Consider the following 26604-nt stretch of genomic DNA (forward strand, 5'->3'; position numbering starts at 1 on the left):
TACCTCTACAGGCAATCCACGAATTATCCCTGCAGCCTCTGCACTGTTGCTAAATGAGTAGTTCAGGCGAAACATAGAAAGCTGCACTGAAAGTGACTCTCAGTTCAACTCTGGGTATTTCTCAATGACTGCAGCATCAATCTCTCCACTCAGAAGTGTCTCTTCCAACTTTTGCAAAGTCAACAAGTCGTCCTGTTTAAATAGCTCACTGAGCTTTGCATCTACAATATCCAGGACTTTAAAGAAGTAGTAGTCCTTGGCACTTTTAGGCTGATGTGCCTCAGCTTCTTCAATGAAGCGTTTTGGGGGGCGGTCTGGTCTGTGGAGTGGTAATGGGCTAAACACCTCTTTAGGTGTTAAGCCCATTAACACCTAAATGTTCATTTAGGTGTTGCTGAACCACAGCCGTCGCCTCTTCAAACAGAGTTTTGGAACTTGCCTCATTTCTTTTGGCCTTGATTGAGGTCCTAACAACTTGAACAGCAGCCCTCATGCCAGCAATGGTTGCAGTTCTCTTCTGAAAAGAGATGTTCAGGCATTCAAGCTCACAAATCACTGGTGAGGCAAGGATGAGACCTAAAACTGTTGTGCTTTTCCTAAACTGCCCCAGCAGCCCATTAGCAGTAGATGTAGTATTTGAGGCACCACAAGCCTTTTCCTGCAAGCTGGCCAGCACTGACCCATACTGTGAGCTGAACAGCTGTGATGGCTTTGCCCCGTACTGTCCATCTCGTGGGACACAGGGGTTTTATTGCAGTGCATGATGGGTTCTCTGCATGTGCTATTGCTGCATGGATCGCCTTAAACTTCCCTGAATGAGACAAAAGGACTCCAAGCTGGTTGACCCAATCCATTGAGTCTCTGATCAGAACAGAGGCTAAGCAAGCTTTCTGTGTGATTAAATTAGTACAGTGGGCTCCACAGTGAACATAAAGTGCTAGTGGCTGCTCTTGTTTTATCAGTACCTGTGGACCAGCATGCTTCCCAGCCATATTAGCTGCCCCGTCATAAGTTTGACCTTGTAAACCATGCATTGGTAAGTTTAATCTCAGCAGCACATCTTTAACTACTCCAGCAAGGCTTCTGTTGTTTCAGTAACAGAATACATGCCGATGAACTCTTCATGGGGCTTCAGGTCATTGTCAACATAACGCAGGCAAATACTTTCTTGTTCTTGCTCAGAAATGTCTTGTGTTCCATCCATAATAACTGCATACTGAATAACTGGTAGATCTCTGATTGTATCAGCTATTCCACTTACAATATTGTTGCTCATTGTAGACAGAATTTTATTCTGGATCTGTGGACTGATGTACTCTTTCTGGGACCTCTGCAACCATTTGGCTTAAAGGACATCATCCTCTGCCTTGTCTTTCAAGAGTTGATACAAATTACTGTTTTCATCCTCATGTCCTCTCAAGGCCTGTCCATGTCGTGCCAAATATTTGATTAAACTCACGATTTTCCCCAGACAGTGCCTGTTGTCTGATTGTGTATTTGCCAAAGCACTGGACAACTGTGCATTTACAGGGTGATTTTCTTGTGCAGTCACAGAGACAGCGTGACGGTGTGTATGACTACTTTCATGTGCTTTGAATTTTTCAATAGCTTTCTTCCAATTTTTGAATCCAGAAGTGATAAAGGCGGGCTCGGATTTTACAGCAAATGGTGTGGGTTTGTCCTGGTGCAATAAAAACACAAAACCCCCTTCTGTACTGCATCATAATGTAGCCAGGGAAAGTCCTTGTACCACCGCTCTTGGAAGGAGAGAGTTCTGTTAGACAGAACTTGAGTTTCAATGAATTTTGGATGTGGCTGATATGACTCTGTCCTCTCTGCCCTGACTTCAGTGTCTCTCAGCTGTCTGTCCCTGCTCTGAACACCCTAACAGGAAAACAGTCACAATGTCACACAATGCAACAAGACTGCAGTTACTACAAGCACCCTAACCCTAACCCTTTAAGGTTAGGTGAATAAGGTATAGAAAAATACTGATGGTAAAGCTAGTGGAATATTAAAATCATGTTTGTAATTTTAATGTTTAAATTCAACTGTGTTCACTTCTTATCATGTTAAAACCTTCCTCTCATGATCAACAACCTAACATCACCTCAATCTATACTGTAGCACCTACCTGCAACTCTGCAGTGCTGGCTTTCACTGCATCACCCTCACTGTTAGTGTCGAGCTGGACTTCATCTGATCTCTAATATCAAAGCAGTGGAGATTAATAAGGCATAGAAAAATACTGATGGGATTGTCAAGAACAAGGGAAAAACATACAGCCAGACTTACTCCTTTCTAGATGTGGGAGATGTGTGACGTTACTAGTTTTCAGGTGACATGGGTTAAGTTAATAGAAAAATAATGTTATTTTTACAGTCATCTTAAATGGAATCGCTTTTTGTCCATTACTTTACTGTAAAGTCCACCACATTTTTGCCAGCAAACGTTGGCTAGTAACGTTCATAATAACAACTTTTACTTAGCAAGAGTGTAGTAGTTAGATGTTGAATCACAACATCAGCTTAACATCAACAACTCTAACGTTAGTCTGAAAATATAATTATCCTCCTGGATAAAATTATGACCAACTCACATTTCCTTTCTTTTCTTCGCCTGGAGAAAGAAATCATTTAAACTGCGCTGCTGCTGTATTTTCATCTTAACGGCTCTAACCTGTCGCTAGCTGCAGACACCTGTATCTCAAACAGTCTGAGCCGTTGAGGGGACAAAGGTGTGTTATGCCCCCAACTTAGCCTTCTAGGCAGCGATACGAAGGCGTTTCCAGCCTGAAAGCCTTAACCCCCAACCGCCCCCAACCCTGTGCGCTGCCTTAAAGGCTCCATACAACACCATTCATGGGGCCGGTGACAAGACGCAGTGTTGCGCTTTCAAAATAAAAGCAAGTGAGTAAAATATTTAAAAATCAAATATTTTGCGGTATAACTTTTGGGTGGGACAAATGCGCCTGTCTCGAAAATTGGAGGGGACACGTCCCATCCATCCCCCCCGGTTCCTACGCCCTTGACTGGAGCCCTCTCATCGTGGGGTGTCACCAGCTCTGCAGCAGCCCCAATGCATTGGCCCTCGCTGAGAGTTGCTCCATGGGTAGTGGTAATGAGTTGCAGTTATAAAAAATGCAATACAGACTAAAATAGTACACAGAAATAATGGTGAGGACGATTATTACGAACTTCTTCATGTGACATTGCACATTGCATCACACTAGTCAGATTTGGGATCCAAATTGCTTTCTCTCCCTCAAGAGAACAACATCTTTCCTCATCAATCTATAGAGATGCAGCATACTATTCTAGGAACTGTAACTGTTGGTTGTGTAGTCTTGGCTGGCCAGGCTAATGTTACAGACTTATTTCCACATCAATGCATGGTACAAGCCATGAATCTCTGTAGGCTGTGACCCACTTTCCATCCCTCTATGTCTGTGGGAATACTTTGCTTTCACTTACATCACATGACACTCATGTGCATACATCATCCTTTTAACACTGCATATGCCAGACAGAAGAAAGCTTTGAGACAAGGCGGGGCATTGATCTAGTTCCATGAGGCATCTTCAGAAAATACTATTTGACTTGATTCTGTTTTCTCATTCAGGGGATAGCTGACATTAAATCATCAAAGGGTTAGTATCATTGACTAAAGTGTACACATACATGTAGCCTACACACACATGTTGTGAATGTTGCTATTATGGGTCATGGGTTTTTCTCTGCAAGGATTTTATATTGTAAAAGACTCAATAGGGCTATCAGAATTGTATTCACTTCCTTTAAACAATGTAGTCGGCAACAAAAAAAAAATGATGTTAATGTGATACATTAGTTAATTTGCACATCTTTATTTGGTAATAATCCATGAACATAATGCCGGGAGGTGGTTAACTCCATCACTAAATCAACCACTTCGACAAATAGTCAGCAGCGAGAAGCCACTAATAAACCTCTTCAATCGAAAATCCCTAAATTAGGATATGCAGTTAAAATGCTTTCTTCCCTTTAGGTAAACACCTCCATATCGCAGGCCCCATTGAGATATAAGGCCCAGGGATCTGCATTTACTGTCAACTATGCTCCTGTGTGTATGCCATAATGGCCTCGTTGTATGATTAACGTATCCTCCTAACCAATAGAGAAGAATCATGATGTTCCCGCCGTGCTGCTTGCCGATTCATAAGAAGACAACGGGAATGTGTCGACTACAGGTCAATATTGATGAATGAAAAGCAGAGTTAGATTATGTGAATTGTGCTCCAACTGGTTCAGCAGCAGTTTTACATCTGGCAAACATGTTACGGTAGGAGGGGGGGTTATTCCTCTACAGGCCATGAATAACAGCTGGCCATGATGCTGTGTGAAAAGGGTCACTGGCTCGAATTGAACGAACATGCAGACAGACTGAAACTGCATCATTTGCAAACAACAAAACTGAATCAAAAGGAGTCCCCTTTCAGACAAAGGGGGGAGGGTTAGGTAATCGCAGATTGGTGAACAGTGAGATAAAATTGTAAACATATACGGTCTCCTACGGGCAACAATCTCAAGATGGTTCATCATGGTTTTAGAGAATTTTAGTTTGACCAAAAGGAGTTGGTAATTCGCTAGACCTGGTCATGCCATGTTCAATGTCATGTGTCGTGTCTGGGGCAATAAACACACAAAGCTCCTCTGGTTTGATTTACGTCACGCCATTCTGCAAATGAATCACTAAATCTTCCATGTGAATCTCATGTTTACGACCCAATTGATCAATCAAGGTGTCTATGAAACATTATCTTTTGCGTAGCGTAAATAACTTTTTTTATTTCATTTCAATGTCAAAGCAACAAAAAAGATCAACAACAGTACTGATATTATTATTTGTATTGTTAGTAGGATTTTTATTACACCTTACGTTAATTGATACATTCGTAATAAATCTGTGTCAACACCTCGGCCTTGGACTCATTCACTCATTAATCCTGCTGGTTGTTCTTTGTTTTTGTCGAATATGTGTCTGTGTGTAGTGCTTCTGACTCTGACTCTGACCTGTACATTTTGCCTTTGTCTGATTCTCGCCTTTTTTTTCCGGCTCACCTGTTCTTCATTGCATTGTTACTGCCCAGACTATTTGTATCCTGTCTTGTGAGTGCCACCTTGTCCGATTGTTTTACACCTGTTGTGAGTTTGGCTAGTCAGTTATATTTCTGCCCTGTTTCTGCTTGACTGCTTATTCCTGGAAATAAAAAAATTATCAGAGCGAACTGATTTGAGCGATCTTATTTGCCAAAAAATATACTAGTTTTTTTGTTTTTTCACACTATAGGGTTGTTTAATGTGTTCAATTACCCATAATTATACATTACATTTCTTAAATAAAGAGCTAATTTCTTCTTTTTACCTTTTATAATATGTTTTTTCATTGGAACGTGTGATTCATGGCGATGATATCTTTATGGATTTTAAACAGGGATTATTGATACCAGTAACCTTAGCATCTATAGAGCACCAGGTAAATGTTTTATCTTCAACATTAATTAGAATTGTACAATCAAAATGTACAACACTAAACAAGGTAACGTTATTTTTCTTTTTACTTCCCAAGCAAAACACATCTCGGTACCGTACATTAAACTGACAGGAAGACTTGAAAACCACCATTTGCATCCATCTCCAGAAAAGGGTGATTGGGCCACGGTGGTAATCCCCTGGTGTGGATTAATGACCCCTCCACCAAGACAGTGCTCCTAAGGTCATTGCTTATGATGAGTAATCCCCCCCTGGTGACCGTTCCTCCAGCCGGGATCTATCCTGTGATCTGATTGATTATTCATGTCCCCCCATGTTACGATGCTCCAATGACATCCCAACAGTAGCTGGAGGACAAGCCGGATGATTGTGATTAAAAGGGTTTACATGGGCCGACATTGAAATTATGCGTGTGTGTGTGTGGTGTGTGTGTGTGTGTGTGTGTGTGTGTGTATGTGTGTGTCTGCATGCATGATTATTATGTATGTCAATTTTCCACTGAATTAATGCATAAACTTATCAGTTCTTTGATCACAGGATATAAACATGACTTGGTGATAAGCCGGTCAAACCACATGTGCTGCTTCGGCTGCTGTGGCTAAATATTGAATACTTCCATGTCATATACTTAATTTAGGTTTGTGTTATTTCAGCTCTAGTGACGGTTCATATTGACGGAGAGGACATTTTTAAATGTTATCTTGACAATTTTGTTCTGAAACTGTCCAAAGAACCAAAATCTTCTCTGCTTTCAAATCAAAACGTTTTTTTACCGATCGTTGCTTTGGAAAAATGGCTTTAGATCTCTTAGCCCGAGTAACTCACTGGAATAATTTATTGTTTAAGGAAGTTGACAAATGTTTCTATGAATCTATGAATGTTTTATTTGCTTGTCATTGGCGGCACATAGGCAGGCTCCTCACGCTTTGAAGTTTGCCTCTTTCTGTCAATAGAAACAACCGATTCCAGAGAGAATACTGAGCATAAGCTTAGAGATGATTTAGAAGGTTTTCATTTTTCTTTTCAATCCTCCCTTGGCCATATATTTTTGGCAGCTTGTATCTGCTTGCAGTCCCACAGTGGTTTAGCTTAGCGGCAAAAAACGCAATGACCAGTCTCATTTGTGTTAGGAATGTGACAAGCGCTTCACTTCACAGTTTGTGAGAAGCATAACAGCCATGAAATATTGTCCTGACTCATAACAAAGGGGGTTATCAACAAAGTGAGGTCATTGTGAATCGTTAGCCGCTCAGCATGTAGCTAGTCTTAGTTTGTCTCCATTGGAAGATTGCAGGTTTTAGTGTTCAATTAGATTGTTCCCAGAGAAAAGCTACGATTGTGTTGTTTCTTGTTTAAACTGAGGACACGTCCTTGGTACTTATTGCTTTGTCTACTGTGGGAACCTGCACCCCACAACAACCGGATCAAACCTGTGTAACCAGGGCTGTTCTCTGAGGGTAAATACATGTTGGAAACGTAAGGTCTCACCAAAATCACCGGCTTCCAATTTTAAGACGACGGCTACGTTGCAATATCTTCTCAGAGACAGTTCTGAGTCACTCCTGGTCCGATACAGGGTTCTGCCTTGGGCCGCGTACCAAAGGGAGGAGACTGGACCAGGGCTGATTTACGGTTTCTCCGGGCCGGCCCGATTATGCAGTCAGCTCCCCTGATCTCCAGGGAGCTCCATCAAGGTTGTTATAGAGCGGTTCGGCTGTATACGTGAAGCCATATGGAGAGTGTGTGGATAGATGAGTTTTTAACTGCAACACGAGAGACCAATCCTTAACAACAGATTACTTTCACAGCCCAAGCCCACCTTTCAATTGCTATCACGCGAATTTCTAATCTAGGACTGAGAGGGGCTTGTTCACAGCACAGTGTCAAGTGGTTTGTTTGTGTGTGTGTGTGTGTGTTGTGTGTGGTGTGTGTATGTGTGTGTGTGTGTGTGTGCACCTCACAAGAGGCCCCAAAGAGTGATACCAAAGCGCTGCTCTGTGCAGGGGCCCCTCGGGATGGAGAGAAGGGAAATCAATGCAGGATTGACTCTCCCTCCACCACACAGTCCCACCGGGACCCCTGTCATGCAGAACCATTTTCTTTTCTTTATGTGTGTTTACTGGGTCTGGGGTCTAGGGTTAGGGCTGCCTAGCTGAAGTTGTTTGCATACACATGCCACTGGTGGACGAGGGGGGGGATTGCCCAGGCATTCTCTAGGACGTTCATTTGAGGAGAAGAACGGCCTGGAGCTCTGGCAGCCATGGCTCTGCATCTGGGCCCTGTCAGACCGTTACGTAACGGACATCGATTTAGAAGCAATGCAAATACCTGAACATGGACCAAGAATAAAGAAGCGTCTACATGAATCAATTGAGACGCATGCAGTGAATTATCACTATTTATTATTGTACTGTTGTATTGCCATTATTAACCATAACCATGATTACAAACACAATATATAAGGGTTGACATATCGTTTTCTGTGAATATCCAACGGATAGCCTCACAGGGTTGGCTTTGACCTGGAATGATAAAGTGCAATGAAACCATACTTTAGCTTAATGGACATGTTTTAAATTGGTTAGCCACAACAGTCAATTTAGGACTAATGGCAAAAGGGCAAAAATACATAAAATCAATGGCGAAGCTGTTGACTTAGTTTGAAAGTACAGCCCCGGCCTTTGAAAGCATATTGATGATACGGTGAGACACGTCTGCTTTACTCTCTGCAGCGGCCCTCTGACCACTAATGATGGCCTCATTCCAAAGCATTTCATTTCATTAACAAGTAGAAGCACAGACCCAGCACGGCCAATATCCATCAAATCAGATCAGAGATCCTAATGCACTCGCACCTCTGCAGGCAAAACAGACACTGGCAGGCAGGACACCATCACCTGAAATACTCTTCCCTGCTGGGTAAACTGCATGCGGCACGTTGGTAATGAGGCCTACCAGACTGCCACACTTTCATTGTTCTGTCGTTGAGAATAAGAAATCGTCTTTCACCAAGAGACACGTTTAAGTGGGTTTTAGCCTTATATTTATGTTTGATTAATGTAGCTAATAAATATCTGGAAGACAATCTCCTGTCTAGAGCTGCTGTAAAATGGGTTAGTTGTTAATTGTTTATACCAGACGGGCAAAGACTTCAGGTACGGTTGTACCTGTAATGGATGGAAGCTACGTGCTGTTAGGCAAACAATATTTATAACTACTGTATGTTCTACATGAATATTAGGATCCCACTAAACCAATAATACAGTGATGGTGTGACCTACTGTCTTCGTCTATTCACCGCTTTCGTCCGTTTACCAAAGGCTGCAATGATTAGGCCAAGGTCAAGACACCATTTAGGCCAAGCTAGTGCCCAATTCTTCATGTTGAACCCAAAATGCAAAACACCCACATGAATTCAAGTAAAACATTTTTCTGCCAAAGGATTGCAAAGCTTCGGATTATTGTGTCCAGGCATGCAGCATGCACCAAAACATCCATCTGACTAATGACCACACGTCTAGTCGCCCAGGCTAGATCAGTCATGTGAGCAATGACCAGTTCATACATAAGCAGTTTGACACAATCCTTATGACGTTTCAATCTTTGCGCCACAAACACCACATATGACCCAATTGACATACTATCCCTTTTTTATAAGTTAGGAATAAAATAGGTTTGTTGTTCAATTCAGGGAGTGAGCCCAACAACAAATTCTCATATGACTTGAAAGGTCTTCAAGCTCACGAGAGATACGGTAATGCTGCAGTCATGCATTGGGTTCTCACCATTGGTGGGCCTGCCTTTACTTTAGCATAACCCAATACTGATTCTCTGAGATGCTACCTTACTTGTAATCAATACAGTCTCCTGAGACGGGCATATTGAGCTGTGCGCTAACCATTTGGCTCGGCTTCAGAGTGTCCTTCTGTAAGCGTTGATGACACTGTTCCAAGTGTCTCTATCGTCTATACTTGTGTGACCCTGACTCTTTTTCTACTCAGTTGCAGCAAAGACTGTGAGAAGCAACGGTGTCATCCTCTCAAGATGATTTCCCAAGGCCCTGTCCTCATCATGCCAATAGCATAGGATCGATAGCGTAGCATGCAACGCCTTGCCGGCCAAGCAAGGCATTGCATGCTTTCCTTTTCTTATGTGCCTTTACATGAGAGACGCAGTGTGGCCCCTGTTTGAGGTCTGTTTGTGTTCACCGCTCTGGCTCTGAGAACGCAACGTACGGTGGGTGTCCATCACGCGGGGAAGACAACGTGTGGGTAAACAAGCCCGGGCGCCACTGATAATGCATCATACACGATGTGGGAGCTCTTCCCGGTGCCCCGCGTGCGCTGTCTCCGCTCCTTAGAGAGATGGATGGCCCAGGTTCCTCTGGTAGCAGGCTCCAGGAGCTGCACAACAGCATCGCCTAACAACCCCAGGATGAGAACAGGTCGGTGGTGTTTTCTCCCCCCAGCAGACAATAGACAATGCTAGGCCGTGAGGTCTACTGCAGGCGTTTTGTGGGATATGTTTTTAAAATATAGATGAGTCACATTAAGAGAAGAATTTGGATGAAGATCAAAAGTGTGCAATATTGTTTGGTGTGATTGGATCATTTCTTCTTATTCTTAATTTTTTTTGTCTGACATCAGTGGATTCTGTGTCAACGCCCATTTGATGCTTTTCTTTCTTTTTAAGCTTCTGCATATGAGGTGGTCAGCCAAAGGTCTTGATAATAACTGTTGGCCTCTAGTCAAAGGTTGTGAACCACTGGCTGGACTCCTAAGAGACGTATCACTCACACACTGTATAGTTTCTATATGTGGCCCCTTGCATACTGTAAAGTTTATATAAGTTGTCCCTTGAATACTGTATAGTTTCCAAATGTGGCACCTTGCATACTGTAAAGTTTATATAAGTTGCCCCTTGAATACTGTATAGTTTCTATATGTGGCCCCTTGCATACTATACAGTTTATATGACTGGGCCCTTGCATACTGTTACATTTCTACGTGTCGGCTCTTGTATCCTGTGTGTTTGCTTTTGATTGCTTGACATTTTCCTAAATTCATCCAATCAACCGGCAATCTTAACTGGCATATTGAGATAATTCAATAATATGGTAATAAAAGATTAAAAACATAAACAAATTAATTTCAGGTTTCGCCCAAGAGTTTCCTTCTAATATATGAACCGTATTGCTGTGAATAAATTTAGGTTATTTGAGTACAGCACACAGGTAATCAAGGCTGGAAAAGCGCAAAATACTTGAATATATTAGTGCACCTAGTGATGGAATAAGCTTCTGAGATGTTGGAAGGTAGACTGGAAGGGAACAGGAAACGAGGAACACAGAATGACAAGATTGTCTAGCCGGAAGGAGCAAGGAAAGGCCACACAGCAAGATGGAAGATTAGCACAATATGATTTATGATCCGTGTATTGTTTCAAGTTTGGAATTGTAATAACAGAAAATATGATATGTTTTCGGCACAATTTACCGCAGTCTTTGAAAAGTTTGCACACAAAGTTATGAAAAGTTCTGCACAGGGTTGAACACAGCAAATACAAACATAAATTAATATGTTGTTCTTATACATTTCCCTTCATTACTACATTCAAACCCCTAGAAAAGGCCACTTCTTCTGATATTGCCCCCATGGCATTAATGTATCTTCAAAATCAGAATCAGGATATCTATTTATTTTATATAAATCAACAGAAAAAATAATAATAATTGTGAGTATTTGTGAATACATACATAAACATTGTTTATTTATTACAGTGCATTTGTACCTCATTTAACACATTTTACTGACTCAGTAGAATATTCTATTTACTTGATTACTTCCCTTTGTAATCTTACAAAAAACGATAGAGAGAGGTTGGTGCTAAGAGATAGATAAGTGACAAGAGATGGATTAACTGTAGTGCTAAGAGCCTTTGTGCTAAGCATGATTTATGTATAAATATTGATCCTAATTTTAGAAATGTGCAAAGGCAAGTGAGAAAGACTATTAATGATGACAGATTGAATCCGAGAGTATGGCTTTTTTCTAATAATTTAAAACACTGGGGAACCTTCTTTATTTCATTGTCTTGTTAGCTTTTCTTTAGGGGTGTGTGTGGGGGGGGTATACATTAAAGATATTAAAGACTCAGGATGAGGTGGCGCAGGGGTTGTAAAGTGACACGTCTCTTAGGCAAAGCACACCGAGTTAACAAGATGTGGGGGGGGGGGGGACGGTGATAACATCCCGGTCTTGGACCAGCTGCTAAGGGGGCTGCTGACAATACCCCACAGTTGAGGCAGGAACAGGGCAGGCTGTGATGGCTCTAATGTGAACCCTGAACCATGGAGCTGCATCTGTATTCACTCCGGATCTTCAGAGACAGACAGAGCGAGAGAGAGAGAGAGAGAGAGAGAGAGAGAGAGAGAGAGAGAGAGAGAGAGAGAGAGAGAGAGAGAGAGAGATGGAGAGAGGGACGGACAGAACGAGAGAGAGAGAGAGAGAGAGAGGGAGAGAGACACAGATAGAACGGGAGAGAGCGAGAGAGAGAGGCAGAGAGGGACGGACAGAAGGAGATAGCCTGCGTGAGGTAGAGATAGAGAGAGCAAATGGGAGAGACAGGGAAGCTGTTTTATACCAAACTGTCACAGCTAACGTTTACAGATCTGATAGCCTCTGATAGCCCTACAAAGTTTCAAAATGTCGCCCGGCGGGCAGACACTCACAATTGCACCAACACACACACACACACACACACACACACACACACACACACACACACACACACACACACACACACACACACACAAGCTAACACACACAAACACACACACACATGCCAAAGGGCATATTATGTGTCAAAGGTGTTAGTGGTCCAGTGATTATGATGAATTGCAGGGCTGTCACTGTGGAAGCGCCCGGGCTGATTGCCTGCATAGATTATGATTTATTCCATGATGTATGTCACACGGGTGGCTATAAGAAGCAGCATAGGAATAGCAGCCCGATCATTTACATTCAATGTGGGATCACCCCCCTGAGATAGGCCACTTAAGCTAAATGGACTATGATTTGTCAAACACTACAAGCACACGTCGCAACCAGGCCCCTGAGAGGAAGATACACCGCACAGCCACCAGTCACAGCGGGAGGTGGATGGAGAAACATCCACTGGGGGATGCAAGTTGGTACACACCAAAATACCAAGAAAAAAAGGTTTTTTTGAAGCTCTCTCAAGAAGGGCTCTTCTTGCAAAGGTTGATCACCATGGGTAAGAAATACAGCGGCAGGTTGGTACAAAACTTCTTCCCTGTCTGACGGCAACATTGGATCCCCATCCTGCGTCTGACCCCCACTTGCTATGCTGGACCCCCGGCTGACATATTGGACCCCCTAGCCGCCATGTTGGACGCCCAGCTTGCGGTTGACCCCCAGCTGCCATGTTGGACCCCCTGCCTGCCATGTTGGACCCCCAGCCTGCCATGGTGGACCCCCAGCTGTCATGTTGGACCCCAAGCTTGCGATGGACCTCACACCTGCACTCCCTCTCCTTCTCAGGCAGGTGGGGAAGTTAGTCCGGACGACAGCAGACCCCAGCCAAGAGGGCCAGCAGGGACCAACAGCTTTAATTATGGTAAAGACAGATGGCAGCGCTTCAAGACTACCCCCCGCCGCAGCTGCCCCCTTCATAACCTTCGACACACACACACACACACACACACACACACACACACCTCCTTCCCCTCCACGCTCACGCAGAGAGCTGCAGAGCTCTGAGACTTCTCCGCAGCGGCCCCGAACACCACCAGCTCCTGACAGCCCGGATTCAGCCGCGCCGACAGGGTTCCCGCACAACGCAGCGCCGGTAGCCGAGCATGGCGGACCTCTTGTATCCAAAAAGCGGCCGCGGTATTAAATCACAGCGGCAGATGACGGGGCCGTCATCGCTCATGGGCCCTTGACTAAGTGACTGGGCCCCGGCTCGGCTCCCCTATGGCCCCGCTGGGCTGACCCTCTTAGTGAGACAGCTTCATTTGTGGGCCCTCTCTCAGGGCGAAGGCAGAGCAGCTGATTGCTCTGAATAATGTTGGAGGGTTTTAACCCTCTTCTTTTAAAAGGGTTTTGAAAGAAGTATACTCCTGAACTTAATTGTACAATTTGTTCAGATTTTTCTTCTTGCTTGCACTCTGGAAAGAATTCTCCCCTGTTGGATGGAGAAATAATCACGAGCGATCAGGAGAGATTCAGAGAGTCCTTGCTCCAGTGACAGATGCATTTATACAAGGCCTAACTGTGCTTAGAGTTTCCGGATTTCCTGGGAGTTCCTTGGTTTGTGCCACTAGATTAAGAAGGATCGCCAAACCTTAAATGTATTTCGGTCTGTGTCCCGAGTCCCTTGGTTGCCTCTTTGTGGTCATTCAGCTGATATATCCGTAAGGAATACAGAAGGAGAAGTGATGCATTGAGCTGCACTTCAACATCTCAGCCGGACACAGCATCAGAAGACATCCAGACTGTCACGGCAGTCGTTGAGAGATATGAGAGACAGGATGGTTTGGACAGTGACAAGAAGAGGGGAGCAAAACTATGAAAAATGTCACATACTGAGGAGAACACCGATCCAGTGATCAGAAGGCCAGATGCAAAAGGAAACTTTACTTCAGGTACACAGATAAACAGGAGCAAACCTTTAAGCCAAAAAGGAACCGAATTACTATTCAACACGAGTGGCAAACATTACACTATCGACTGAAAGGTAAAACACATAGTGGATGGGATTGGGTCGTGATAGTAAGAGAGAGAGCGAGAGAGCGAGACAGAGAGAGATAGAGAGCTCACTTAATTTATTTTTTGATAACAAATTATAGTATCCTAGTTTAATACTAGTGTATAATAATACAATGGTAAAACATTGACAAACAGCTCAAGTCGAGTCAATATGTGTTCCATCCAATCGAAGTAATGTTCTTCTCCGCTTGGATACTTCTGCCTCGGGACGCTGAGCGACGACCATGTGTTCAGTCTTGTGTAAACTGCACTCAGATGGCTGCGTTCAAACAGAGCACACAGAACACTTTGTACATGTGTTCTACAGAGGCCCTGGTGGTGGTGGTGGTGGTGGTGGTGGAGGAGGTGGTGCAGAAGCAATTAGACTGTTGTTCTGATCCTATCCTGTGCTCATGGTCGACTGCTCGGTGAAGTGCTTCATTTCATTGGCCAGCTCATCATATCCTCCATGAGGAGGACTGAGCAGGCCCAGCTCTCTATGAGGTCAATGCAGGGCTGGGAGTGGGCAGGCCCAGCTCTCTATTGGTGCGTTGCCACTGCCACCAGTACCCTTATGTGTGAGTCGGGGTGTGAGCCGGATGGCGATAGCCGTGGCAGCTACGCAAGCATCAGCACCTCATAGCATCCCGAAAAAGTGTAGCCTGCTAATAGATCCAAGGAAAAAGAAGAACGCGAAACAATGAACAAAGAGCCACAATGTCTGACGTCCAAGAAGAAAGGCAAACATTTGCGTGACATTTTCTTCAATAAACAAAGCTTTCGCCGTTGTACAGAAATACCTTGCGGGTACTGTGTTTGTTTGTTATTATCCCCCTGTCGCACAGAAGTGATGATTCTGTTGACCAATCAATGGACGGCATGTGTAGCTCGAAGCTGTTAGCACCTTTTCAGATGTCTACGTACCCCAACGGAGGAGTACTGCGGGATGAGTACGGCTCATTCGGCCTAGCCTGGACCACGCCCACGTTTGGTGGTGGAAACGAGTGGAAATGAGTGGAAATGAGAACCATTGCCACCGCCGGTGGAAATGGGCCATATGAGGGCAATGCAGCACTGGGACTGTTCAGGCCCTGATCTCCGTAAGGACAATGGAGGATGGGAGTGTGCTGTCTCTGTCCTGCATAAGGGCCATGGAGGACTGGGACCGAGCAGTCCCGAGCAGGGCCAGAGAGGGTCACACAGTTGCCATCCCTCGCCTTGGCTTTAATGAGCGACCAGACCAGAGGATCCACTTCAATACTGCTGAAGTCGCCTCCGCCCTCTTAACTTAACAACTGCAGGGAGCGCCTTTGTGTTTAATGGATCCCTCCTCCATCCCTGTGTGACCGTAGGAGCAGCGCTCTGTGTGTTTAATGGCAGGAGCGAGGGCAGGTTCCACCGAGACACAGAGTGGTAATTACACAGAAGCAGACTGGAGCCGCAAAGAGGGCAGCCCAACGCCAGGTCTGCCCACAGTCACGTGCACATGCATGTGCACGCACGCGAACATACACGCATGCATGCGCATCAAGACATGCGCACACAAACACACACACACACACACACACCGCATATACGCATGCATGCACATCAAGACACACACACAAACGCACTGCACACGCATACACAGGCACACCACAGACCCAAACACACACTGTCCAGACACACACCTGCTTGCAGTCATGCACGTACACATGGTTGAACACATACCACATATTTTATATTTCTTATCATAAAGTTTGAACATGAACGCACACATGAGCACATAAAACCCACTACATACACAACCTTGATTCCTAGATCTACACACACCCACACACTTACACACACACACACACACACACACACACACACACACACACACACACATGCAGAAACACACACACCTCCCTAGACACAAAGTCAGGGATTTATTAATGCAAAAAAAAGGAGAACAGCGAGGTTCTGGAAACGGGAGATCAGAGCGATATTAGATAAAGGGGAGTGTGTGTAGTGTGTGCAGACTGTTCGTGTGTAGTGTCTAGGGTGGAGTGTGTGTGTCTCTATGCATGTAGTGTGTGCAGGCGTGTAGTGTGTGTGAGTGTGTGAGTGTGGTACATGCGTGTATTATGCAAGCTATAGTGTCTAGTGTGTAGCTTGTGTGTATGTGTGTGAGTGCATGCAATTAGTGTGTTCGTGCTTGTAGTGTGTAGTCGTGGGTAGGTGTGTGCGTGTGTGTGTGCGTGCTAGCAGTGTGTGCAGTCTTGTAGTGCGTGTAGTGTGTCTGTGTTGGGCAGAGAGTTTACAGGAGTGGGCATAACCAGTAAGAAAGGCATGCTCTGCTGGGGGAGAGCAGCAGGGAAGAATCCATAGTGGTTCACAGTAATGAAGAGTTATTATGAAGTGTGGTGACAGATATGGTTTGGTTATGGAATGCCATCAACTCACTATAGTATACAGTGAGCACGTGTTTAGTTTTACCCAGAGATGGATGGCTCTTTAGAGTATGGAAGCTGGGCTGTAGACCATAGCAGGGCTGTAGACCAATTAAATTTGCAGTTTGTTTATGCAGTTGCAAAACATATAGAAATCCCAACCCAATGGCATTGAGGTAATAACAAGGTATGCTGCATCAAATCCAATCAGAAATAACCAGTCATTTTGATTGACTAAATAATAACTGTCTGGCAGGAACGCAAAATTACTATCCTGGTCTTTATACGCCCAGCTTTATTAGCTATATTTATGAGCTTTATATGCTAACTGGGTACCGTTTCTCAAGGTGTACTGTGAGCCCAGGATGTAAACTAGACAGAGAATGTCAAGGATTGGGGAGCAGAGACTCAGAAGAGAATCGTCCGTTCCAGTCGAGCAGGTTTATCCTCTGTGTTGACTGGAAAACCATGAAAATATACCAAGACAATCGCAAATATACCTGCAAGAATATTGGTTTTATATCACCATGTGGGTGATAAAAATGTGTCCTTGTTCAAATATTGTCAGAGCCAGTGTTAAAACAGTCAGGTCTATTTTATGGCTGTCCTAGGTGTAAATATACCACAATTAACCAGCCGTCATTAAACAGACCAGACAAGACATTGTCATTAATAATTCCACTTGAAATTCGATCTTTAGTTATTTTTTACAGCTCGCAATGCGACAATTATGCTTCTAACAATGCGAGCCATAATATGTCAGGTCTGACGTCCTTTGTACCTTACACTATATTTACAATCATTTTGTGAAATACTCCAATACCATTAGGGGGGGGGGGGGGGGGGGGCATGCAGTACAACTTAAGGTTACGGACACGACTCTGAGTTTGTTAAATCACAACGCTGATGTCTCGGTCTCTGTTCAGGAAATGATAATGACTCGCTGCCCTTGTCATATCCTTCCAGGTCCATGTCAATATTGTTGACGCCGGTGCCTCTCAACAGACAGCATCCCTGTTTTGTATTTCCAGGTCAGCCGGACAAACCTCGGTGCAGTGAATGAATAATGTTGCCCCCTCCCTTGAGGCGTGCCCCATCAATCTTCCTCGCTGGCCGGATAAATAACTCGGGAAGACGGGGCAACTTGTGGCATGAAGGACACGGGAAGTCCTCCTGGTTGGGCTGCGTGGCGTCAGGTTGGGGAGTGGGTACGAGCCAGTGGGCGGCGTTACCATCAGCACCCAGATGGTCACGTCACACGTCTGCTGCGCGCTGAAGGCCCCGCCATCCTTAGTTCACAATCGGTTTGGTTTTGAACTCAAAAGGACGTCTTCAGACATGCGTTCATAATTTAGATGCTTCAAAGGTTCATTGCTGGCGGAAGGACCATCCATCATTTTCGTAGAGATTAAAAGAAAATTTGAACCTTAATAAAACTGTATACAGAATCAGCGGTTGAGAACTTCTTCGAGATGACTAAATGGTTAATTCAGCTGAGACTTGTTACTTAGTGTCCGCCATGTGCGACATTTGTTGGTGCGTGCGCACACCGAGCACAACATGTAAAGTTAAACAGAATTAACCAAATCAATCTATGTTAATGTGTGTAGTTCACACAAGCACAGTGTCAAAGTCATCATATGACTTTTTTTTTGCTGTAGCGTTCTCAAGAACAGAACACTCTTTAGAGTTCGAATGCTGCATTTGTAAAACAGGCCTTGTCAGAAGCCTGCGCAACTCCCATGTTGAAAGATATGACTCAGACACTTAGCCCCTGAGGAAAGAAAATTACAAAATAGAGGTGTGCTAGACAAAGAAACGTGATTGATTTGAGCCATAAATCCTAACAGATGGCACCTGGGTTTGGCAATATTCATGGTATGAGCAAACAGGGCATTGGTAGGACATCTGCTGATGCCTTTTTGTCTTTGACATTTCTAACTGAAGACTGTCTGCATCCGCTGCCAAAAAGCCCTGTGCATTGCTCAAAGCCCCAGGTCAGAAAACACTCCCTTTCACCTTCATGTTTGACTACCAGCTGAACAACAGCAGCTGAACAGCTGAAGCCATAGCTGAAATGAATGGTTTGTCCACTGCTATTTATTGTTTTCTTTGGTATTTATTCTTCATTCTTTGATTGATCAATTGTTTAACAGCTATATCGAAGCACACGCAAACACTGTTTTTGTAAAGTGACATTGGGAACTTATATATAAGTGGGAAAAATATAACTTTCTGTTCAATATTTTTTTCATGCCCATGCACACAGAATCAATAAAGAACTGAAAATGGCTTTGCACCATCTCTCTCTCTCTATAGCGTTGTCCTTATTGGAAATGCAGTATCTATAAATACATGCATTTTGCACACCCCTATACCTTTGCTCAGCCACCTACACAGCACATCCCCATCCATCTTACCAATGACACTTTGCAATCCTTTACGCAAGAGGTCACACTGGGAAAAAAAAAGATGTCGTAATGTGAGCTGGACAAAGGGCCTACCGATACATCTGACCGGGTAGCTATTAGTCTGCTGTCTTCATTGATATTTAATACTAGTAAGTACCATACTAGTATGAATACTAACATATACCACATCGTCCCGTGTCTGTCTCTGACAGATTCCGGGTTTCCCAGGTTACAAGTTCTAACGTCTTTCTCTGCTAATTAGCATATGGCATTTATAATACGAGATGATGATGCCGGATGACCTCTGGAAACTCCTCAGGTGATACATCTGCTCATCGGGAACAGCGCAAATAGGAATCTGAATACACAAGGTCAAGCTTCCTGGAGGAATTAATTGTGAACGTGCACACAAACACACACACACAAACACACGCACACACAAGACACACACGCACACACACAAACACACACACACTCACACACACACACACACACACACACACACACGCACGTGCACACACACACACACACACACACACACACGCACACACACACACACACACACACACACACACACACACACACACGCACACAGAGGTTGGGTGGACACCATCAATTATGGGACCCAGCTCATCCTCTGGGGTCAATTGTACCGTTAGGTTGTCTGTTGAAATGTGCTGATGATGTTGACACAACGTTTCCTGGAGGAAGCAAATGAGGGAGGTCAAAGTGCCAGAGGTCAAGAGTTGATGGATATTTGCCTCTTGGCTTCGGCTCCAGAGAAGGTATCCACTTGCCCCCTGCTTCTCGCTCTGTCTTCCCCAGGTCAAGTGCCCCTTCCCTGGGACGCGTGGGCTGGTGCTCCCTGGGACTGCATTACATACTGGATCTCTCTATTCATTCTTACCGACTTATGGGGGTGCTTCATTGTGCTCAATGGCTCAAGGATTTATAGATGCATTATATGTATTACGAGCTCAAACGAAAACAATTCATACAAAACTATGAATATGAATGCCTTCCTACCGTGGCCCAGGGCCCATTATTGGGGAACACAGCATGTGTGCATGCTTGGTTCAACACACAAGAAACAGGATTATTCAATCCTTTTTATCTACTACTTTTTCTGTTTTTTGTCTTTCTTCAGGCGCCAGAGAAGTCAGTAAAAAAGTAAACCATATCAATTATTTTCCACCACTAACACAGTGTGGGGACGAGCCAGCATGTATTGGCTGAAAGCACTGACAACCCTCCGAGGTCACTTGCTAGAGAGATGCATTGATCACAAACCATGGATCAGGAACAGAAGTAGGTCACCACTTTGAACTCTGCATGCTTATTTTCCTTTGAATTCCCCAACGGAATTTAACTCACAAGTTTTTGTTCCTCGAGGCCGGCTTACTCTTTATTCTATTATCTTTACTCTGGAGCAGGGCAACATGATGGTGTTAAAGTAAAGGACAATTGACGTTGACAAATAGGCTTTACCTTGGTGGGCCTGATGGTGGCCTGAATACATGCTGTCCTATGGCTCCAACAGGGGCCTGACCGGAATAGGCTGTCTGGAGACCCTATTAGATCTGGTGTGTGTCCCAACATACCCTCTATGACGTTACCTCTTGCAATGGAAGCAAAGAGCAGTAGAAAGGTTCAACTTCAAATGGTTTCTCTCACAGGATCTCAACCGGTGTCTTTTTACTTTTACGTACAGGGTGGTGGCTAGTTTGATTCAATATTCATGAAGGCGAGAAATATCTGTCGGGATTCGTGTGTGATTTGAGAAATCGTTTGCAACATGAAAGAAACCGAGACTTTTCGTACAATATCTCACTAAATATATTTACATGACATACAATTCGCCATCAGTGCAGTACATAGGAATGTTGCATATTTACCAAATGTTAGACTCTTTCCTTTATGAAGAAAAATAAAATCAGATGACAGAAGCTGATGTAACTAATTTCCAAAGTAACATGTGCAACTTTCATATTGGTTAACAGCTTCACGATAAAATCAAAAAATAAATTCCACCCTATCCACAATCAGATATGTAGCATTTAAAAACGAAATAGATCACATGTACATATATATCTTTCATATAGGTAATGGGTTGCGTTTGTACAAACATTTTATGTGACTTTGGCAGTTTCTTAGGAACAAAGTAGAATCATAAAATATGGAATATCAAACTATCAAACTGTTGTTGCGATGATAAAGATGGTTTCCCTTCCCAAGCGCATGTTCACAGTGGTCATTCAGAAAGGCTGGAAGCAGATTTGCCAAACAGGAATGGGAAAATAATAACGAACAAGAGGAAGGAAATAAAACGAAGAAAATAAAAGATTTCCATCCTTTCTGCTAAGACTGTTAGCACTTGGAGGCTGTTATTGTTGTCATGGTTATAAAATTACAAACACCTATGAAGTTTTACATAGCAGTCATCGCCGTTGTTTAAAAAAATGATCTTTTTTTTTCTCTCCCCAGGTGTACTTAAAATACAAAGAGTTTGCAGGAGGCCAGAGTGTAGGACCCTGCCCGGTTGGGTGTCACGGTGGGGTCACGCCAGGAGACACACGGTTGAGAACGGGACATGCACAACAGTGCTCCATGGAGGACACATGAAGCAGAGAACCGGGGGGGGGGGGGGGGGGGGGGTACAAATGAAAGGACTCGTCAACGATTAAAACGCCACACGCTCAGAGAATGACTTAACACCGCACCAAATAATCGAGCAAATTTTCAAACATACTAAGTTCACCATCATTACTATACGTTTGTTTTGTTTATGTTGATGTTTTTTTGTCTTTTTTTTTAACTGGTTTGGCACTTGGAACAAATCTCTGTTCAAAAAGACTAAATGTTGTACAAAAGGGTATTTTTATCTTCGTCTCGTTAACATAACTCGTAGAATATATTACTTAATAGGAAGCATACGTTAAGTAAACACTTGTACATACTTGTAGTTTAAAATGAACATTCCAACAGATGTTTTACGCACATGCACAAAAACAAACAAACACGTTTCTCTCAGCCTCTCCTCCTCCTCTCTCTCTCGCTCCCTCTTCTTCTCTCTCTGTCTCTCTCTGTCTCTCTCTGTTTCTGTCTCGGTTGGGGCGTCCTCCAGCACTGATTGGACAATGGATGTCTCCTAATGTCTCCAGAATGTCTGGATAGGCCGGCTCCAGAGGTAGGGCTCGCAGGGCCTCTCTTCTCCCTCTCTCTGTCTCTATGTCTCTCTGTCTCTAGCACGGGGTTAAGACAACACAACGCTTTTGACACTGCATCTTGCAAACCAAATCCCCCCCCCCCCCCCCCTCCTCCTATTACGACACTTCCTCCGCTGAGCGGACGTCCGTCTTCAGCCGCACAAACTCCTTGGCCACCTCGTCGTTGGTCCTTTGCGACAGTATCCTCATGATGGTGAGGCCCGTGTCGTCCATGGAGATGCTCTTGATCAGGGGGTAGCTGGCCGAGCAGGTGGCCTTGTCGGCCAGCTCCCGCAGCTGGATGACCGTCATGCCCACCACGCGGTCCTCGCGGGCGAAGCAGTAGTCCTTCACCGACACGTGCAGCTCGTAGGCCTCGGGGCCGTGCTCGTTGCTCAGGATGCTGCGGCGGCGAGGAAGGTGAGGACGAGGAGGAGGAGGAGGGGGAGGAGGAAGAGGAGGATGAGGCGATGGTAGGTAGCGGTGATGGTAGGAGTGAGGAGGAGGAGGAGGAGGTAATGAGAGGAGGTGAGGAGGAGGGGGTGATGTAGGAGGTCAGGAGGAGGAGGAGGAGGAGGTAATGATAGGAGGTGAGGAGGAGGAGCAGGTAATGGTACAAGGTTAGGAGGTAGTGGAGGAGGCACACGGTTTAGAAAAGGAGGTTGAGGTGGAGGTATGAGGTCAGAAGGAGAAGGGGGAGGAGGTAAAAGGTTCGGAGGAGGTGGAGGAGGAGTTGGAGGTGCCAGGTTAGGAAGAGGAGGTGGAGGAGGTGGAGGTGGTACAAGGTGAGAAGGAGGAGAAGACAGGAAAATAGAGGCACAAAATGACGCAACACGTAAAGCTACTATAGTGGCAGCCTGAAACTCTGCGCAAGACTACCACAAGGTTACAAGTGATCTTTTCCCTGCAGATCTTAGCATTCTCTAATGCAACGGGGAACGGGAGGCTGTGTTGTTTTTCTACATCACTGCAATAAGGAACCCTCTAATGAGGGGTTCACTGCAACTGTGCTGCTCTATATTCCAAACCGCACCTATCTGCATTTCCCAACATAAACCCGGCGGTGCACGGAAAAAAAGGTCTCACTTAAGAGGCTTGAGTGTTGCCTCGGCTCTGACACCTCGCTTTGTTCACGGCGGCAACGTATTATTTACCAGCGAGGGGTTAGGGGAGAGGTGGACGTTTTGGCAGGGAACGAACGCCTCATTGTGGGCGTGACCGCGGCGAGACAATTCAATCGGGGTTAAGGAAGTAAAATAATTGTTTTTTATTCGCGGGGAGCGCTGATTGTTAGCCAAGCCTTTCCCGCGGCTGTTTTCTCATTATGCTCAGTGAGTTAATGGCTCCTTAAAATTCAAACAACAAAGCCCGGGCCGTGAATCCATACAGCGTGCAGTGTTGAGCCCCGCATTGATTACAGTTGAGTAACAGCATAGTCTAACACCGCTCCACCTCAGCGATTAGTCTGGGCGCGATGGAGAACAGAATTACAGTGTCACCCGGGAGTATGAGTCCATACATTACCGGGGCCGTTTGCCTGTGCGCCCAGCGGCGGCTCATCGAAACGCTGTGGATGTTGAAGTGCCGCTACTCGCGGAACACACTAATGCGCCAGGCCTTAGCACTCACTAAAGGCTAAGTTATGGTACCTCGTCAAAGCGACGCTACGACCACGCAGATGGTTTGACGCAGGCGTGAACCGGGTTCGGTTCTGCGTCGGGTTTTAGTTAGCCGACCAATCACAGCCCTTGCCGCTGCGTCGCCTCACCACAATCTTTTTGGGAGGCGCACGTCAGGCTCTTGCGATGGATGCAAGGAGGGTCCGCAACGACATAATGGGCCGTAAACCCCCTTGCGTCGCGTCAACGTGCAACGATACCTCAGCCTTGAGCACACAATGACATCGAGGGAGGCCTCCGTGGAGAGGACGAGTGAGTATATGTGTTTGATTACGACCGAAGCTTCGTTTGGAGCAGAACGGTGCTCAGGCGTTGTTTAACTACGGATGTGAATTTCAGGCTACTTGAGCCGAACTGCAATAAACTTTTTTTAAGGATAGTGTGGTGGCTAGGGTGCTCGTCTCACAGCCAAAAGACCACAAGGGATCGACAACCGCTCTCGCAGTCTACCTCGGCCGATCGCCCACCCGCTCGAGCGATCTGTGTCTGACGTCGCTGTGAGTCGCGTCGGATGAAGAGCTAATGCTGAACGACGGCTGCGTGATTCGAACGGGGTAACGCCTCGTGCCCACTGCACCGTCCGTTGACGGATCCCCGTTGACTTTGAATGGGGACGGACACGCGATGCCTTGTGGATCCGTCCGATCCGTTGGATCCGTCGGCGCCGTCAAAAAGTTGAAAAATTTTCAACTTTTTCAGCAGCGACGGATCCGTCATCCAATCAGATCGCGTGTGCAAATGTAAGCACTGTGACACTACTCGGGCTCTGACAACCCTGGAAAGCTCCCCCGTCCGTCAGCCACACCTTCCGACGTCCTTTGACGGACGGTGCAGTGGGCGCGAGGCGTAAGACGACAGGTTCCTCACTTACTACTGATGGACGACAACCGCATTAATCGAACAGGGGGAAGTAGACAATCTTTTTTTACTCACTATTGGAATGTTTCGTTGTACTTTGGTGACCAGTTGTTGTTCTTGGTCTTGGTGCTGAACTTGCGCTTCTTGTCAGCGAGGTGCGGGCCCACGGCGTTGACCTCCACGAAGGGCCGGAACATGGCGTTGGTCTGCCAGCTGAGGTTGTTCACGCCCACCACTGGAGGGAGCGCAGCAGGGGTCAGACGTTAAGGAACAGTAGAGGAGGATGAATCACTTTCTGCCACTCATTTAAAGTTCCTCTTCATGGCCGAAGAGCCGCAAGGAAAGTTCGGCACATTGTTGATGCGGTAGGTTTTATGAATAAAGTGGACACCAGAAGCTTGGTGTTTTTCTACAACAATAAGGAAAAGTAATTAGGCCCACACTGACACTGTGCAGCTCTAGAAGCCAACCTCACTTCCCTTCTCATTCAAAAGTTAACATAATGATGCAGAAAGGCTGACTGCAAAACTGCTTTGCTCCTTATGTCTGGGACCAATGGACACAATTTATACTCAGGGATATAGGAGAATGGAGTTCAAAGAAGGCTTTGAGAATCAAGCGTATTCACTTGAAATCAGCTTCAATGCTCAAACTTTTGTTAGCTCCTCTATGCATTGTTAGTATGAGTTGTGATCTAAGAATGTAAGAATGATGCCTGTTTAAATGATACATAGTGGCATTTCAATGTATGCTGCAATGTTTTGTCACGCCTTGTGTTTACTAAAATACTGTACAATTCTGGTACAGATGCCCAAAGCAGCGATATGCATGTTTTTAATGGATACCTAATAAATAAAATATATAAAATGTGGTGATTTTCCATATTCATAGCCGTTTAAACAGCATATAAATTCCAGGAAAATCCTGTTTTTTATATTGCTTGCACAATTGTAGTAATGACGCCTTCTGTTCATAATGTTAATTCCTTAATTAGCCTGTGCTCATCACACCCTGTGGAGTACATCAACAAAGGAGAACGGTTAGAGCAACAACAACTGCGCCCACGACTGCAGCAGTGAGACAAAAATCGTTATTTCCTCTCGTGGTCAGGGGTTCGGCCATGTTGGTTGAAATGTGACTCGACCTTTGAGTCTAAGGATCTCAAACGGATTCACATTTCAACCAAAATGGCCGAACACTCCCAGCAGCTTGGGAGGTAGAGAAATGGGTCGGGGGGGGTTGAAGCTCACCCTTCACGCTGACTTTGTGCTCCCCCGTGCCGGGGTGAGAGACGAGATCCACTTGCATCGACACCTCCCCCACCGATCCGCTGGAGGACTGACCTGGACACACACACCCCCACAGAACCATGGACCAGAGAGAGACACCGAGGAGGCCAGGGTAAATAGAGAAGAGTGAGGGGGAGGGGGGGAGAGAGAGAAGGAGAGAGAGAGAAGAGAGAGAGGGAGAGAGAGAGAAATAGAGAGGGAGGGAGAGAGACAAAGAGAGAGAAAGGGAATCAAAGAGGGATTGAAAGCGTTAGAGACACAGACACACAGGAGATTTAAGCTAAATGTCAAATCGCAGGGGAATCATCCCTTCTGAAGAGAGACATTTAATTTGGAGGTCGTTGTAGCATTTTGCTGCTCTCATTAAGGGCGCCGTGTCCCATGGGCTGTACACCAGAGAACACAATAAAGCAAATAGAGAGAAGAGAGGCCTCTGTACTGCAGC

General features: G+C 45.1%; 1 protein-coding gene across 1 annotated transcript in view; it reads right to left on the reverse strand.

Moving 5' to 3' along the window:
- Window positions 1-22450: 22450 nt before the first annotated feature.
- The window catches only part of LOC307075660 (protein unc-13 homolog C-like), a gene marked incomplete at both ends in the record, with an annotated part of 102104 nt that continues 97950 nt past the window's right edge, over window positions 22451-26604 (reverse strand). Inside the window, 3 exons of the mRNA XM_079736322.1 lie at window positions 22451-22736; window positions 24946-25105; window positions 26121-26213. Of these exons, the coding sequence (XP_079592448.1) occupies window positions 22451-22736; window positions 24946-25105; window positions 26121-26213 (539 nt within the window). The remainder of the gene's footprint in view (window positions 22737-24945; window positions 25106-26120; window positions 26214-26604) is intronic.

Source organism: Pollachius pollachius (assembly GCF_949987615.1).
Source record: "Pollachius pollachius genome assembly, chromosome: 5".
NCBI lineage: Eukaryota > Metazoa > Chordata > Actinopteri > Gadiformes > Gadidae > Pollachius > Pollachius pollachius.